This window comes from Gopherus evgoodei, unplaced genomic scaffold (genome assembly GCF_007399415.2).
Source record: "Gopherus evgoodei ecotype Sinaloan lineage unplaced genomic scaffold, rGopEvg1_v1.p scaffold_38_arrow_ctg1, whole genome shotgun sequence".
Lineage (NCBI taxonomy): Eukaryota > Metazoa > Chordata > Testudines > Testudinidae > Gopherus > Gopherus evgoodei.
The window spans coordinates 787,192-803,049 of NW_022060059.1; the positions used below are offsets into that span (position 1 = coordinate 787,192).

Here is a 15,858-nt window from a genome sequence, read left to right on the forward strand (position 1 = left end):
AATTATTTTTTGAAACCCATTATAGTTTTGGCCTTCACAACATCTGCTGGCAATGAGTTCCACAGGTTGACTGTGTTGTGTGAAGTACTTCCTTCTGTTTGTATAAAACCTGCTGCCTATTAATTTCATTGGGTGACCCCTGGTTCTTTTATGTGAAGGAATAAATAAGATTTCCTTATTCATTTTCTATACCCCATTTGTGATTTTTATAGACCTGTATCATGTTCCCCCTTAGTTGTCTCTTTTCCAAGCTGAAAAATTTCAGTCTTTTAAATATCTCGTACGGAAGCTGTTTCATACCATTAATCATTTTTGTTGCCCTTCTATAAACCTTTTCCAATTCTAATATCTTTTTGAGATGGGATGACCAGAACTGTACGAAGTATTCAAGGTGTGAGTATACCTTGGATTTATATAGGGCATTATGATATTTTCTGTCTATCCCTTTCCTAATCGTTCCTAACATTCTCTTAGCTTTTTTGACTGCTGCTGAAAATTGAATGAAAGTTTTCAGAGAACTATCCACAAAGACTCCAATATAGCTTTCTTGAGTCGTAATATCTAATTTAAATCCCCTCATTTTTATGTATAGTTGGAATTTTTTGCAACACAAATTACTTTGCATTTATCGACTTTGAATTTCATCTGCCATTTTGTTGCCCAGTCACCCAGTTTTGTGAGCTCCCTTTGTAATTCTTCAGTCTGCTTTGGATTTGACTATCTTGAATAATCTTGCATCATCTGCACATTTTGCCACCTCGTTGTTTACCCTTTTTCCCCCAGATCATTAATCAATATGTTGAACAGCACTGGTCCCAGTACAGATCCCTTGAGGACTGCACTATTTACTTCACTCCTTATCTACTTCAGTCTGTGAAAACTGACCATTTATTCTTACCCTTCGATTCCTATCTTTTAACCAGTTACTGATCCATGAGAGAACCTCTTAGCTGATGACTACATACTTTACTTAAGAGTCTTTGAGGGACCTGGTCAAAGCTTTCTGAAAGTCCAAGTACACTATATCCCCTGGATCACCCTTGTCCACATGTTTTTTGACACCTTCAAAGAATTCTAATGGATAGTGAAGTATGATTTCCCTTTACAAAAGCCATATTGACTTACCCCAACAAATTATGTTCATCTATGTATCTGATAATTCTGTTCTTTACTATAGTTTCAAGTAGTTTGCCTGGTACAGAAGTCAGGCTTAGCAACCTGTAATTTTTCCAAGATCCTCTTTGGAGCCCTTTTAAAAAATTGTCACATTAGCTTCTCTTCAGTCATGTGATATAGAAGCTGATTTAAATGATAGGTTACATATCACAGTTAGTAGTTCCACTGTTTCATATTTGAGTTCCTTCAGAACTCTTGGATGAATGCCATGTCGTCCTGGTTACTTATTACCATTTAATTTATCAGTTTGTTAGAAAACCTCATCTAATGACACCTCACTCTGCATCCGACAAAGTGGGTATTCACCCACAAAAGCTCATGCTCCAATACGTCTGTTAGTTTATAAGGTGCTACAGGACTCTTTGCCCTCTGGGATAGTTCCTCAGATTTGTCACCTAAACAAAAGAAGCAATGGTCTCAAGTTGCAGTGGGGGAGGTGCAGGTTGGATATTCAGAAAAACTATTTCACTAGGAGGGTGGTGAAGCACTGCAATACCTAGGGAGGTGGTGGAACCTCCATCCCGAGAGGTTTTTAAGGCCCAGCCTGACAAAGCCCTGACTGGGATGATTTAGTTGGGGTTGGTCCTGCTTTGAGTGGGAGGTTGGATTAGATGACCTCCTGAGGTCTCTTCCAACCCTAATCTTCTGTGATTCTATAAAAAGAATGGCTCAGGTGTGGGAATCTCCCTCAGCTCCTCTGCATCAGTCTTCACTGCAGAGAAGCTAAATTAATTTTTTTGCAACAGCCTTGTCTTCCTTGTGTGCTCCTTTAGCACCTTGATCATCCAGTGGCCTCACTGATCGATTGTTTAGTAGGCTTTCTGCTTCTGATGTATTTAAAAAAAATTGCTGTTTTTGAGTGTTTGACTATCTGCTTTTCAAATTCACCTGATCTATTCTATATAGATTTTTATCAACTGTGCTCTAGAACCCTACAGTGGGACTATTTTTCACGAGTGCTCATATGTCTCCAAATCTATTTCCTTGCCCCTGATGCCTTCTGAGTCTTTCTGCTCTTGACGGAGGCTTGTGAGCAGGCCCTCAGTTTCAGGTTCTTCGTTCTCTGGCAAGTTTTGACAGAGCAGAACATTTCTGGCTGCCCTGAGGGCAGTAGGGAGCGGATAGAGTACACCTGAGCCCAAGCCTGAATGGTTCAGTGTGGGGTTATTTCATCCCCTGGGGTGGGGCTGTTATTAGTACAATGCACCTTGTCCTCAGTCTGCTCCTCAGTTTGCTCTGCAGACATTGTAGGAAGATGCCTGCAGGGAGTTGCCAGGGCATGGCAGCCAGCAGCTGAGTTGCTGGCTGAACTGGGTGCTCATGAAAGTGATGTGCCATTATAAGAGCCATGTAGAGCATGGGCAAGTGCTGGGCAGGCTTCCCACCCACTACTCTGCCTGTGCCCCTCAACCCAGCCCTGCTGTTACATTCCTGTCCAGCTCAGCCCATGTATGCCCATCCTGGCCTGTAGCACCCCCCGCTGTTCCAGTACTGGGCTCTGCATGCAGCAATGCTGATGCACTGCAAGCCAGTGATTTCATAATTCTGAAATCGGGACAGGATAGCCTCTTGCCATGAAAGTGCTCATGATGTCACAACACTATCTGTATCACTTCACTGTGCACTCAGCTAGGAAAGAGATGGGCAGAGGGACTTGGAAAAAGACAACAGCTCAGAGCTGCCAGTGGGAATCTAACAAGCTATTCTCAAATTGATTTCAGTTTATACCTGCCAAAAAAAGCTTTCTCCAGCCCCACCTTGTTGAGCATGATGTAGCACAATTCACGATTCCCAAGAGCTGGCTGAGCTTTGTTCCCTTTGAGAGGTGGCAGGATCAGTCTGTTCCTCTGTGCTAGGCTGGCTGCATTATTGTGTTCCTAGGCTGCACCCTCATTCCTCTGCCAAGATGGTGCCATGCCCACTCACTGTTGCTTGGTATTAACCTTGCTCTTTCCTTGGCTTTTAGGTTTTCCTCCAGGGAATGAAGAATCCTCTAGCCGATTCCCAAGGTCCTATCATAGCCATTGCCAGAGTGGTGAACAACTTTAATGCATACAGGCGAGTAGGGGACAAGGGGCACCCTGCCAGTCATACAGGAATAAAGAGGCTGAGCAGCTGCTAGCATGGGCGCAAGAACATATTTCAGAGGTGTGCTGGAAGTGTCAGGATATGTATTGTACACACTCTACTGGGGGTAGCCAGGGTTTGAATGGAAGCAGCAGGATTTTAAAGCACAGTTCTATTTTGATCAAGGCGGCAGGTTTGTATAATTTTTGGTGGTGCCCAAAATGGTGGTGTCCCCCCACATCCCCCACTCCTGACCTGTAAGCTGATATAAAATGAAGCTATAACATGTCAGCACCACAAGATTACAAGGGTCAATTAAAAGTGGAAAGTCAGAAGCAGCACTTGCCCCTTTCAATATACGGTATCTTTTTTTTTTTTTGTTGCACCTGTTGTGACAAAGTGGGAATGTTCTTAATGTTTTCTCTGAATACTGTGTGGGTCCCTCAGTTTCCCCTGCAAGGTACCAACTGAAGGTGTTGGAGACAAAGAGGTCAGGTGGCCTCCTTGTCCAGAAGAGAGACAAAGGCCAGAGGACGGAGTGTTAGTTTGGAGCTGGCTGGGGAAATGGGGAGAGGCTCAGAACTTGGGTCTAGGCTCCCTACCCTCCAAGATGGACCTGACTGAGGGGTCCTGTTTTCTGTACCTACAAGCTCTGTTTTAGACTGTTCCTGTCACCTAATAAACCTTCTGTTTTTTTACCAGCTGGCTGAGAGTCACATCTGACTGCGGAGTTGGGGTGCAGGGCCCTCTGGTTGCCCCAGGACCTGCCTGGGCAGACTCACTGAGGAAAGCGTATGGTGTGGAAGGGCATGCTGAATGCTCTGAGGTCAGACCCAGGAAGGTGTACTCTTCTTGCACTGGAGACAGTATGCTCAGAGAGAAGGCTCCCCCAGAGTCCTGAGTGGCTCTGTATGGAGTAGTTCCAAAGCATCCCAGCATACCCTTCCACACCATGTGCTTCCCGGAAGTCCGCACAGGCACTGACACTCTCTCTCCTCTGGCCTTTGTCTCTTTTCCAGGCATTAGGAGGCCACCTGATCTTTGTTCTCTAACACTTTCAGTTCGCACCTTGTAGGAGAGCGGCCCAGGCCATCAGTTGCTCGGAGACAAGATTTCAGCCATTCTCTGTGCAGATGGCATCACACTGGCACTCTAGGGCTCTACAACAATCACACCCCCTTATTCCGCCATCTTGATCCTTGAGAAATACATAGGGGAAACTGAGGAACCTACACAGTATTCAGAGACAACATTAAGAACATTCCCACTTTGTAACACCTGTATATGACTAGTTATATACTTTAAAGGGTGGAAAATAATCAAGTATTGTGCTAAACACGATACTCCAAACTGACCACCAAATTTAAGTTGCACATTCTTCCCCTCAAATGAGGGCTCTGGGGTGGGGCTGGGGATGAGGGGTTCACAATGCAGGAGGGTGCTCAGAGTTGGGGTGCTGGGGGCGCAGGATCTGGGGTGGGGCAGGGCTGGGGATAAGGAACTTGGGATGCAGACAGGCTGCCCCAGGGTTAGGGCCAGAGAGGACTCTTCCCCCCCCCACCCTTACTGGCAGCAACAAGCTCCAGGGGAGGGACCCCTCCTCTCCTCCCTTCCCCACCCCCACCCCCGCAGCACACTCACTCTGCCCCACCGTCACTGCACATGCTCCTAGGATTCTCTCAGGTCCGGAAAGCCCACTCGCCTCCCCTATGGTGGGTACTGGGGGGGGAGGAGTTTGCCATCATGTGTGGCCTCCCCTGCTGCTGCCCTTCACCATAGCCTCACTGAGGATGGGGGATGGGACTGCCCCTTGCCTAGCATGGGGCAGGAGTGGGGACTGCAGGGTGGGAGCGGGGGGGCAGACTGCTGTCACATGTGGCTTCTTTCCTCCCCTGCTGCCCCTCACCCTTGTCTCACTGGAGGGGGCTGCCTCTTGCCCAACATTAGGCAGGAGTGGGGGCTGCAGGGGGAGGGGGTGGATCACAGAGTCAAACCTCACCAAAGCCTCAGAGCTGCTCAGGTGAGTGAGGTCCACCCCAGATGTCCATCTCCTGGCCGGAAGTCCCTTTGGTTTCTCCTCCAGGTGGGTGCTGGGGGGTAGGAGAGAGAGCTCCCAAGCACATATGTGCCTCTTCCCCTCCCCCAGTGCTCCAAGAGGCTGCCAGCCGCTGATCTCTATAGCCTTAGGCAGCAGACAGCACAAGCAAGGGAGAGAGGCAGCGGCTGTTTTTCATTTTGCGTTTTTTTTTTTTTTTGGGGGGGGGGGAGTTTTTTTTCCAGGCCGGGGGGACGATGCTCCCGGGGGGGCAGGGCCTGCTCCTGGCAGGGCCAGGGGAGAAACCCAGCTCCAAATAATGATGGAGCACAGCCCCCAGCCTTGAATATTCCTGGTGCTTGAGCACCTTGAGCCCATATAACCTGCCGCCCCTGATTTTGACTATGAAAATATCTGCGAAGGCTTTACATCTTATTGCCTTTCCACAATCTGCATGTTACATGCACTCCATTCACAAGTAACACCCTGCCAAGAAAGCACTAACTCACTTCTAAACTGGGCACACCTCAAATATTATGTGCCAGAGTGTAGCAGAGTCCACTAGTACATGTCCATTCTTTGTGGATAAACAGAGGGATACAGAGCAGTCACCTACTATCTTTAAATGTCTCGCAGAATACCTGACCACTCTCCCTCCCATCACAGAAAAGCCATGAAGATGCGGCCCTCTGCCTCTCCTGCGGTTGATTTAACCACCGTCATGTTTCCAGACCCCTCCATGGTGGCGTTCGATGTTCCCCGAGTCTCCAACCAAGGATATCCCCAGGTAGGGAGGCAATGTGTCTTTAAGCATTCCTGCTCCTGCCAGAATGGAGGAGGGAGCCATGTGCTGCAGCACTAATATATGACATGGATTGCCTCACCTCGAGGATGCTGCACGGAGCTGGTGCCAAAGGTAGTGCTGCTTGGAGATTAGAAATGGAATCAGTGCTAGTAAAGCATTTGTTCCCCTCTTTTTCCTTGTCTCCTTTTGTCCCCAGCCTTTTTACTGCACTGCAACCTAATTTCTGCATCTCCCCTTGACTGAGCCTTGTCTGGCAGGAGCTGGAATCAAGGCCTGGCTGGTGGGTATGTATATGTATTGCAGCCCTCCTTGCCAAATGTCTAAATACATCTATTTAACAGCATTAATCATACAAGAAAGAAAACCAGAACTTTCGTCTGTATCTTCCTTCCCCTTTCCCAAATTATTATTAGTTTCCAGCTGGTGAGTTTTGGCCACCAAAAGTACATGGCCAGATTTTAGGCAGATCTCACTCTTTGGGTCCATCTGCTGAACGCTTTAGACAATCTGCTCATCAGCATCACAGTGGGTACTACTGGGGACTAAGCAGTGGTGGAAAGTGTGGCCCTTATTATGATGCCTAAGTAGGAGTCCAGCCCCATGCATTTTGGCTGTCTGCACCGGGATGAATTTCATCTAAAGCAAGTTTCACATGCGAAAGGTGGCTTTTGCACAAGGCTTCACAGATTCAAGCCAAGGAAAATACATGATGATTTCTGCTGCTAAAAAACCTGTTTGTGGAGGGAAATTGTCAGCAAATCTGCTTACAGTTCCAATATTGCCTTTCTTACCAGTGGCTCATTACTGAGCACCATGGGAGGCACTTGCCTGCACTGAGTAACCACATGATCTTGTCACTGTTGTCCTTCTTCTTCTTCTTCTTCTTCTTCTTCTTCTTCTTCTTCTTCCCACCCTGATCCTCCCCTGAGAGCCTGTTACCCCACTGATCATGTCTAAAATTAGAGCATAAGCTATCAGGCAAGGAGCTTGTCGTTCTGTACAGCGCCCAGCACACCTCGGTGAGGTACACAAATGTAATCCTTACTCCTAGCTGGTGCCAAGGAAATGTTTCTTTTTGGATTGGAATATTTCATCAGGGGAATGGGTGGTACCTGTCTTTGGTTTCTATGAGAACACCAGTGAGACAGGGCTTTAGTCATGGATGTTGGGACATTTTTGTGCCAAGCTCTGACCATGGACATAGGCATGACCCAATGGGAACTGCTGTGCCCAGGAGTCCAATACACCTGGACCTGCCCTGAAGAGATGTTGCAGAACTAACCACTCATGGTACATCTATACAGCAAGCAGGATCCCCTAGCAATGAGCCTCAGAGTTCATGTCTACAGACTCAGATTCACAGGGCTTGCACTAAAAATAGCTTTGTGGATGTTTGTGCTTGGGCTGTGAAGCCAAGGGCAGGGGGTTAGGCTTCAGAGCCCAAGATCCAGCCCAAGCCCAAACCCCTCCAAAGCTATTTTTAGTACAGTAATTAAGCCCAGTCAGTAGACCTGGGTTTGAGATTTGCTGTTGTGGGATCCTCGTTGCTGTATAGACATATGCTAAGTTACCCACCGGATATTTGATATGCAGCAATCAAACTGCTCCTGCATGATCCTACACCTCTTTAGAGTCTGTCAGCAATGTATTAAGACTCACATCTAAAGCCTGTATGGCAATGGGACTTAAGGAGTTAACCTAGGGTCATGTATGGAAAACATGCATCCAGCAACATTATGACATGAAGAGCTAATATTTTAAACATGGCTGAGAATGTTCTAAAGAACAGATACCACATGTATTACAACACGCAGATGGCAACGTCTTTCTTTCTTATTGAATTTTCTTTGTATTTACTTCTCAGCATGTTCTAAGGCACACCGTATCAACACATTCAGGGAGAATATAAATAAAACATAGGGGAACCAACGACATGCTAAATACCCACTAGGCTATGGGCTATCCAAAAAAATCACTAATGCATTTCATTCATTAAAATTTACTTAAATTCTGTGGAAAAATCAATTTCTTGCTGGTGAAAGGGGCTGGTTTTGGAGCCCTGGAGACTGATGGCCTCTGTTTATCCAGAGAATAGGTCCAGCTCAGGCAGAAGGAGGAAGCATGGTCTGGTAAACGGGAGATCTGTATTCAGTTCCTTGCTCTGCACTGGCTCCCTGTGTGACCTCAGAAAGTCACTCAGGCCCAGATCCTCAGATGCCTAACGTTGAGGATCTGGGCCTGAGTTTCTCTGTGTCTCAATACCATATCTGCAAAATGGGGATACTAGCACTAGCGTACTTCACAGGGTGTTGGCAGGTGATCAGATACAATGGAAATGGGAGCCAGAGGGGAGAAGATAGAAATAGAAGGTGGGCAGTTTTAAGGGGATAAGTCTGGTGTAGATGGAGGAGCAAACAAAACTCCCCAGCCAGAGCAGTGTCTCTTCTTTCCCTTTCTAGATTCAAGAGGCAGTCAAAAATTATTTTCTTCAGATTTGTATAAATCAATAAATATCCTCTAGGTGTGAACTGATGGGTCTCCCTTGGGCTAATGCTCAAGTCTCAAGTTCTGTAAGTCTCTGTAGAAGGTGGCTGATGATGGAAGTACTGACTGGCATTCAGTGGTGGGTGGTTCCAGTGGCTACCAAAAGACAGGGGTGCCCAAATACAATAGCATAAATGATTCAATTCAACCATTTCCTGCTGGACTAACTCCCTTCCTGCCTTTGCTTCTCTTCAAACCTTCCTCTTGTCTTCACTCTGCTGTTTCCCGGAAGACCTCCCTAGAACCTTGAAACTGGCTTTTGTCTCTCATCCCCCTCAGCCTTTCTCCCTTCTAGCAAACTTTGCTCACTGGGGCCTGTCTTAGAGGAGAAAGCCGTTATGGCTTCCTTCTACTCAGCAATGCAAAGGGTCAGAACAGGGGCAAGAATCTGTCTCGATAGGGGATTATGAATGGGTAACCACAAGTATTCACACCAGTCAGGTTATTCTAGGACAGAGGTTCTCAAATGGTGGTCTGTGAGCTCCATTCAGGTGGTCCGCAGATAGTTCCCTCTAAGGTGCATTACTGGGTGGCTGCAAACAAGAGAATGAAGGCCACCGACTGAATTAGTGTAGCCATGCAGGTGTGGCTCCACTAATTAGGTGCCTGGACCCTAGAGAAAATGCACATATAAGGTGAGGTGGTAGCCTTGGGAGGAATAGATTGCAGGTGGGAGGGGGTAGTGGGGTGAAAAGAGGGGGTCAGGGGAATTTGGGACATGCAGGGCTGCGCTGGCCAGAGAAAGAGATGACTTTCCCCATCTCCAGGGTTGTGGCTGCAAGGAGAGACAGCCCTCCTTCCCAGCCTTAGCTCTGTGGCTGGTGTGGCGAGGGAGAGACCCTCCTCCTTCCCAGCCCCAGCATGGAGGCTGCTGCAGTGGGGGAGAGAGAGACCCCCCTCCTTCCCAGCTCCAGGGCTGCCATGACAGGTTAGAAAGGTAAGACTTAGAAAGGTAGCATTAGAAAGGTAAGACTACTGATATTAAAATATGAGTTGTGTGCTTCTATCTATCGAACAAAAAAGTTAGTTCTTAAGGTTTTTTTTTTAATATAGCACTTTTATCCAAAGCGCTTTACAATAGTTAGCTAATGGTACAAACAACATTTGGAAAGATCATTAAGTGGTCTGCTGAGACTCTCAGCAATTTTCAAGTGGTCCACAAAAAAAAAAGTTTGAAAACCACTGTAGGAGTTAGGCTTATAATGCCTTTCTTCGCCCCCCTGGATCCCATGGGCCAACACCTGAGCAAAAGAAGTAACTCCATTCACTGATAGCAGTAGTGGTTCTATCACCAACCTGCTCTGTGACCTTGGGCAAGGCCTTACTCTGCCCTATACCTCAGTTTCCCACCTCTGAGACAGAGATAATCCTTCCCTCCTCACAGGAGGGCTATGAGGATAATAATGGGTGTGAAGTGCTCAGATCCTACAATGATGAAAGCCCTATAGTACCTAGATAGATTGGTTCACCAGCTGTGACTCATCACGTAGGACCTTTAGATAAAGCTTAAGCCTAGAACTGGTCAAAACATTTTGATGAAACATTTTCTCCATTGGAATCTGCTGATTCATCAAAATGGAAATGTTCCAGAGGAATAGGCTAAATTCAGTGGGATTCTGAGAGAAATCAGCCAAGCTTCTGATGGATATCAGCCTGCTTTCCTGCAACAGCTGGCCTGGGCTTCCAGGGTCCCTGGCTCTGGAGCAGCTCACCAGGTAAATGGCCCAAGAGCCAGGGCTCCCAGGTTCCTCACTTCTTGCCTGGCTCCCACACTCTCCAGCTCTCTCCCACCCCCCATTACCCCTGTGGTCTGTCAGGGCTCTGGGGAGCTGTCTCACAGAGAATTTTGAATGTTTTATGTTTGTTCCAAATGGGAACAAAACCCAATTTTGAAATCTCGCAATCCTCCCAAACCAGGATGACCTTTCTCCAGCGCTACACAAGGCAGCTTTGTTCCCAGCTGGAGGTCTGGCTCTTGCTGGCTGTCTCTCTTCCACCATGAGATCCTCCCAAGGGGATGGAGTCACAGAATTCTTTTTTCTCATGGAGGAAGTGGAGTTAGGGTCTGTCTACACTGCAATGAAACACTCATGGCTGGTCCATGTCCATGTCAGCTGGTTTGAGCTCGTGGAGCTATAAAAGTGCAGTGTCATTGTTCAGGCTCAGGCTATGGCCTGGGCTCTGGGACCCTCCCACAAAGGGAATTCCCCCCCCTCTTTTCCTTTAATCAGACTTTGTATAACTTTCCATCACCTGAGTGCCCAAGCAGGGCATGAGTTAAAGCACAAGGCTGTAAATACGCATGCAATGAGAGCTCATGTAGGTGGCATTTTGCTTGGCAGTTTACTAGGGCACTAATCAAGGCTAAGTCTGAAATGATGCCCATACAGCTCTCCCATGAGTAACAGCCACATCTCCTGAGCAGACAGTCATTGCCAACTGGGTGGGTATCTTTGGGATATCCACTGACAGGAGCCTGAGTGAAACCTGTCAAACTCATTTCACTTGGGGCTAGGCTCTGGGGTGCCAGCCCCCTTTCTGTTGTGATTGGAATGATACCTCTATTCTACATCTCATTCCAGGCTGTGCCCCTAACCACTGTCTCTTTGTGGTAGCTTTGGCAGAGCCTTCTCTTTGGTACATGCTGGCCCAGCTTCACACTGCTTCAGCTCATGCACTGCTGCCTGATCCCACCAGCCAGGTGCTTGAACTTCAGCCTAGCTAGGGAACCTCAGCAAGCCCTTTGATGTTCTTGGCCTGTGCCTTAGGACTGTAATGCATTTCCTGGCTCCAGATTTGAGTACGGTTCCTCTGGTAACTTAGACCTTTCAGCAGACTCAGTTCTTAGACTGAGGTGCTTCCGCCTCCCTGCTGAATCATGGTATAAACAATAGCCTGTCATCTTCTGAGCTGACGGCAAAACCTAGTCTTCTCTAGCTGCAGTCAGCTTCCTTGAGAACAGCTTAACACTGTCCATAGCCACCGCCCTATTCTAGCAAAGTAAACAGGAGGGACTCAAGCCACAGTGTTCAGATCTGAATTAGAAACAGTCAGAAATTTGGGGGGGCAGGGGGGTGGATCTTGTGCCTTGCTTCTGACCCACTTCTGACAGAAGAAGAATACACAATGATTGCTGAAGGTCATCTCTAGAGCATCTCTGGGCTGCAGAGACCAGCTTTATCTCCCCTTTGCCATCATGGGACTCCCTCCCCTGCAGCAGACTCTTTCTTATCCTTGGTTGGTGCCTTACGTTTTACTGTAGGAAAGTGCACACCCTTTGTTCTTGCCTAGGGGATCCTGGCTGTGGCCTTGTCTGACGAGAAACTCTCTGACTCTCCTTTCCTGCTTCACATCTTCTCCCCAGCTTGTGAAGATCCAGTGTGCAGCAAAATGACTGTGTTCCTCTGCATAAGCCCCAAATGCTATTTCTTTCTGCAGATCATCAGGGCCAGCTCATAAACTCCTCCCATGGCAGAGGTGGAGTTAAGAGAATAGGTGGTCCAGCGGCTCTTGGAGTGTCTCAGTGCTGCAGTGCAGTGCGTGAGCAGGGCTGCCAGTCAAAAGCCATCCAGCTTGAGATTGGGTGCCTAGACCTTCAGAAACGTATTCATCAAAGGCGCTTTCTGTTTTGGTTCCAGACAGGGGCAGGGGGGAGAAAAACAGCATCTTCCCCTCCCCTACATGGCAGATCTGGACATAAGGGTCAGTGCAACCATCAGCATCTCATCTCCTTCTTTAAGGGGAGCAGAAATCCTATCAGTTCCATCACAAGCCCCATGGCAATAATCTATGCATTGTAGATCCACTGCACTCTGAAGGGCCTTGAGGAGGGGCTGGAGGAGGAGGGCAGTTACTCCGGTTGCAGAGGTTAATGGCTTTACCTGTGTGAATGTATGTGGTAGCTAATAATATTTGATAATTCTGCCATCCCAGCATGTCATCTCGCCTGTCATTTCCCATTAGTGTCCTCAGACAAAGGCTCCTGATTCATCTTTAGCCAGGCAGCAGGCTGACACATGCCTCTTTACTCACAGCTTTTGGGACTTCAGGCAGCATTTGTTTCATGGTTAACCCTTTCTGGCTTGCTCCAGTACCCTGCTAACTGCCCATGGGTCCATGACACTGCTGCAAGACAGGGGACTCTCTCCATCTGGGCACAGGTACCTCTGCTGAATTGATGGGGAAGTTGATTCAAAACCTGAACTCTAACCTGACTCCTGACAAGGAATACCTGTTTGGTGGAATGCTTGTGACTTTTTATTATCAGAGTCACCTCTTCAATTCAGCTTTTCTGACCTGAAAACGTCGATCATTTTCTTTTCAACCTTTGCTGAGTTCCCTTATCCTGGGTGTAAGTGTTATGGTGCCCTTCTAAATGGGCATTCCACTCAACATCCCCACACTGGTCCTAGTTATAATACAGCCATCCCACCATGCATCTTCAATGAGGGTGATTGGAACCATATCTCACCCTGCTATATGCTGCCCCATACTAGTTTGTGCACCACCCATCTGCTCTATATGTATCACTGCCCGGGGCATGCTTCTTTCCTGGCCAAACAGCCTCCTGCAAAGAGCTATTCAGCCCCCATCACACCTACCCAATAGAGTCCCCTCATGATAGGTGATTGGGTTTCCTGTACCTGTGGGTGTCATTAGCCCTGGTATTTGGGCTTTTCAAAGGCACCCAAGGAAACTGGATACCCAATTCCCATCAACAGAAATGTACCCCAGTCTGCAATGTCAGCAACAGTCACTGCAGTACTTGTATTCCTTATGTGGCTGGCGCATAAGGAGGCAGGTTTCCGGGAGCAGAGTTAAGGTTATCCTGGAATTCCTTTAACTCTGAGTTTCTATCCATTCCTATGCTTGTGTGTTTTAGACCTTCCCGTTGGATTCATAGATTCCAAGGCCAGAAAGGAACAATGTGATCTAGTCCAGGGGTGCACAATCTACGCCACACGGGCCGTACACAGCCCACCAGAGCATTTTCTTAAGGCCCGTAGTCTGCTTCAACACACTATACTGTACATAGAAACAACCTATTTAAATACATACAAAACAAGCTGAACATAAAATAAAAATCAATTCAGATGACTTTAAATCTCATTAAAATATAAGGAATCTGTTTGGCCCACATAAGGCTGTGCTTAGGTTTATGTGGCCCTCCTGTGTAATAAGGCTGGGTACCATCTGACCTCCTGTCCAACAAAGGCTAGAACTTCCCTGAAATAATTCTGTGGCTGTCCAGAGTTTGGAGGGTTTCTCCTTTTTAAACTCAAATCTGCTTTCAGGGGCTCTTTTCCCTAGTTTAACTGCAACCTAATTCTGGCATAAACAAGCTTGCAATTTACTCAGCTTTCCTGGAGCCATCACAATGTTTTTGTTGGCCTGGGAATTCTGAGCCAATCACACTCACAGGGAGAGTGTTGGAGGTGGAAGGCTTTGTACACATGACCTCCTTGGCGTTAGATACCTCTGTGACTCTCTGCCTATGCCAGAAACTCTGCTTTTGATCTGCTCTGCTTGAGATCTCCTTATCACAAGGAGTTAACTGTTGTGCTTGTGACGGGTTCGGTCACAGACTCCCTTGGGACTGTCACCTGATGTGCTAAAACTACTTCTGGGTCCATTTTCTTTGGCAAATTGGGACTCCAGAACCCTGTCTTGTTGAGCCAGACATGCTAGCCTGCTGCAGTACAGACTCAGGGTCTGAACCACACCCCCAAAGCTGCAGACTTACCCAAAACCAGCTCACCAAGTATTCCTGTCTCCAGTACCCAGACACCCAACTCCCAAATAAATCTATTTTACTCTGTATAAAGCTTATACAGGGTAAACTCATAAATTGTCCGCCCTCTATAACACTGATAGAGAGATATGCACAGCTGTTTGCTCCCCCAGGTATTAATCACTTATTCTGGCTTAATTAATAAACGAAAGTGATTTTATTAAGTATAAAAAGTAGGATTTAGGTGGTTTCAAGTAATAACAGACAGAACAAAGTAAGTTACCAAGCAAAATGAAACAAAACACACAAGTATAAGCCTAATACATTAAGAAACTGAATACAGGTAAATCTCACTCTTAGAGATGTTCCAATAAGCTTCTTTCCCAGACTAGACATCTTCCTCATCTGGGCCCAATCCTTTCCCCGTTACAGTCCTTACTAGTTCCAGCTCAGGTGGTAACTAGGGGATTTTTCATGTCTGGCATCCCCTTTGTCCTGTTCCACCCCCTTTTATAGCTTTGGCACAAGGCAGGAATCCTTCATCTCTCTGGGTTCCCACCCCTCCTTCTAAATGGAAAAGCACCAGGTTTAAGATGAATTCCAGTATCATGTGACATAGTCACATGTCACTGTAAGACCTCATACTTCATTACCCATGTCATGTACACAGGAAGGCTTGCAGGTAGATAAACCCATTCACAACCAATTGTCCTAGTCAATGGGAGCCATCAAGGTCCTAAGCCACCATTAATGGCTCACAGTTTGCATAATTACAATAGGACCTCAGAGTAGTACTTCATATTTCTAGTTTCAGATACAAGAATGCTACATGCATACAAATAGGATCAACCCACTCAGTAGATTATAAGCTTTGTAATGATACCTTACAAGAGACCTCTTGCATAAAGCATATCCAGTTACATTATATTCAGACTCATTAGCATATTTCCATAAAACATATGGAGTGCAATGTCACAGTGCTGGTAGAGCCAAAGCATTAGACAGCAGGCAGGAGCACTTCCCCACCCCTTAGTTGCATTTCTCCAGGCAGTTCTTGGCAGAAGCTGCTATTGTGACAAGATGTCTGCCTGAATCAGTGTGCTGGCTGTGATGTGCCAGTGTGGGTTTAGTGGGCCTGGGGGGTGATAAGCATTGTGCAGATGGAGTCCTTCACCTGCCCATGAGGAGGCTGCAGGAGGGCTGCCAGTTGGATGGCCACTCCATTCTGTCAGCTCTGGATTAGGGATGAAGAGTGGACTTGCTTGCTTGTTTTGTAAGTGCAGAGTCGCATATCTAGGCTTGAGACAGCACCATGGGGTAGCTAGCACAGCAGCCTTTCATCTCTCCATGCCATGTTTGGAGCAGGGAGAGGACACCAGTGAGATGAATTTTGGGGTATCAAAACTCAAGCATGTCCACATCATAAAACCAGCCCTGGAAGTGATGAGAGTTGCTGCTGCTCAGCAAAATCAGGTCCAATATACTCTTATATTTGAATAA

General features: G+C 47.0%; 1 protein-coding gene across 1 annotated transcript in view; it reads left to right on the forward strand.

The window, feature by feature from the left end:
• Positions 1 to 15,858, forward strand: part of LOC115642159 (coiled-coil domain-containing protein 33-like) — a 291,133-nt gene that overhangs the window by 49,613 nt on the left and 225,662 nt on the right. Inside the window, exons 6-7 of the mRNA XM_030545599.1 lie at positions 3,143 to 3,234; positions 5,945 to 6,065. Of these exons, the coding sequence (XP_030401459.1) occupies positions 3,143 to 3,234; positions 5,945 to 6,065 (213 nt within the window). The remainder of the gene's footprint in view (positions 1 to 3,142; positions 3,235 to 5,944; positions 6,066 to 15,858) is intronic.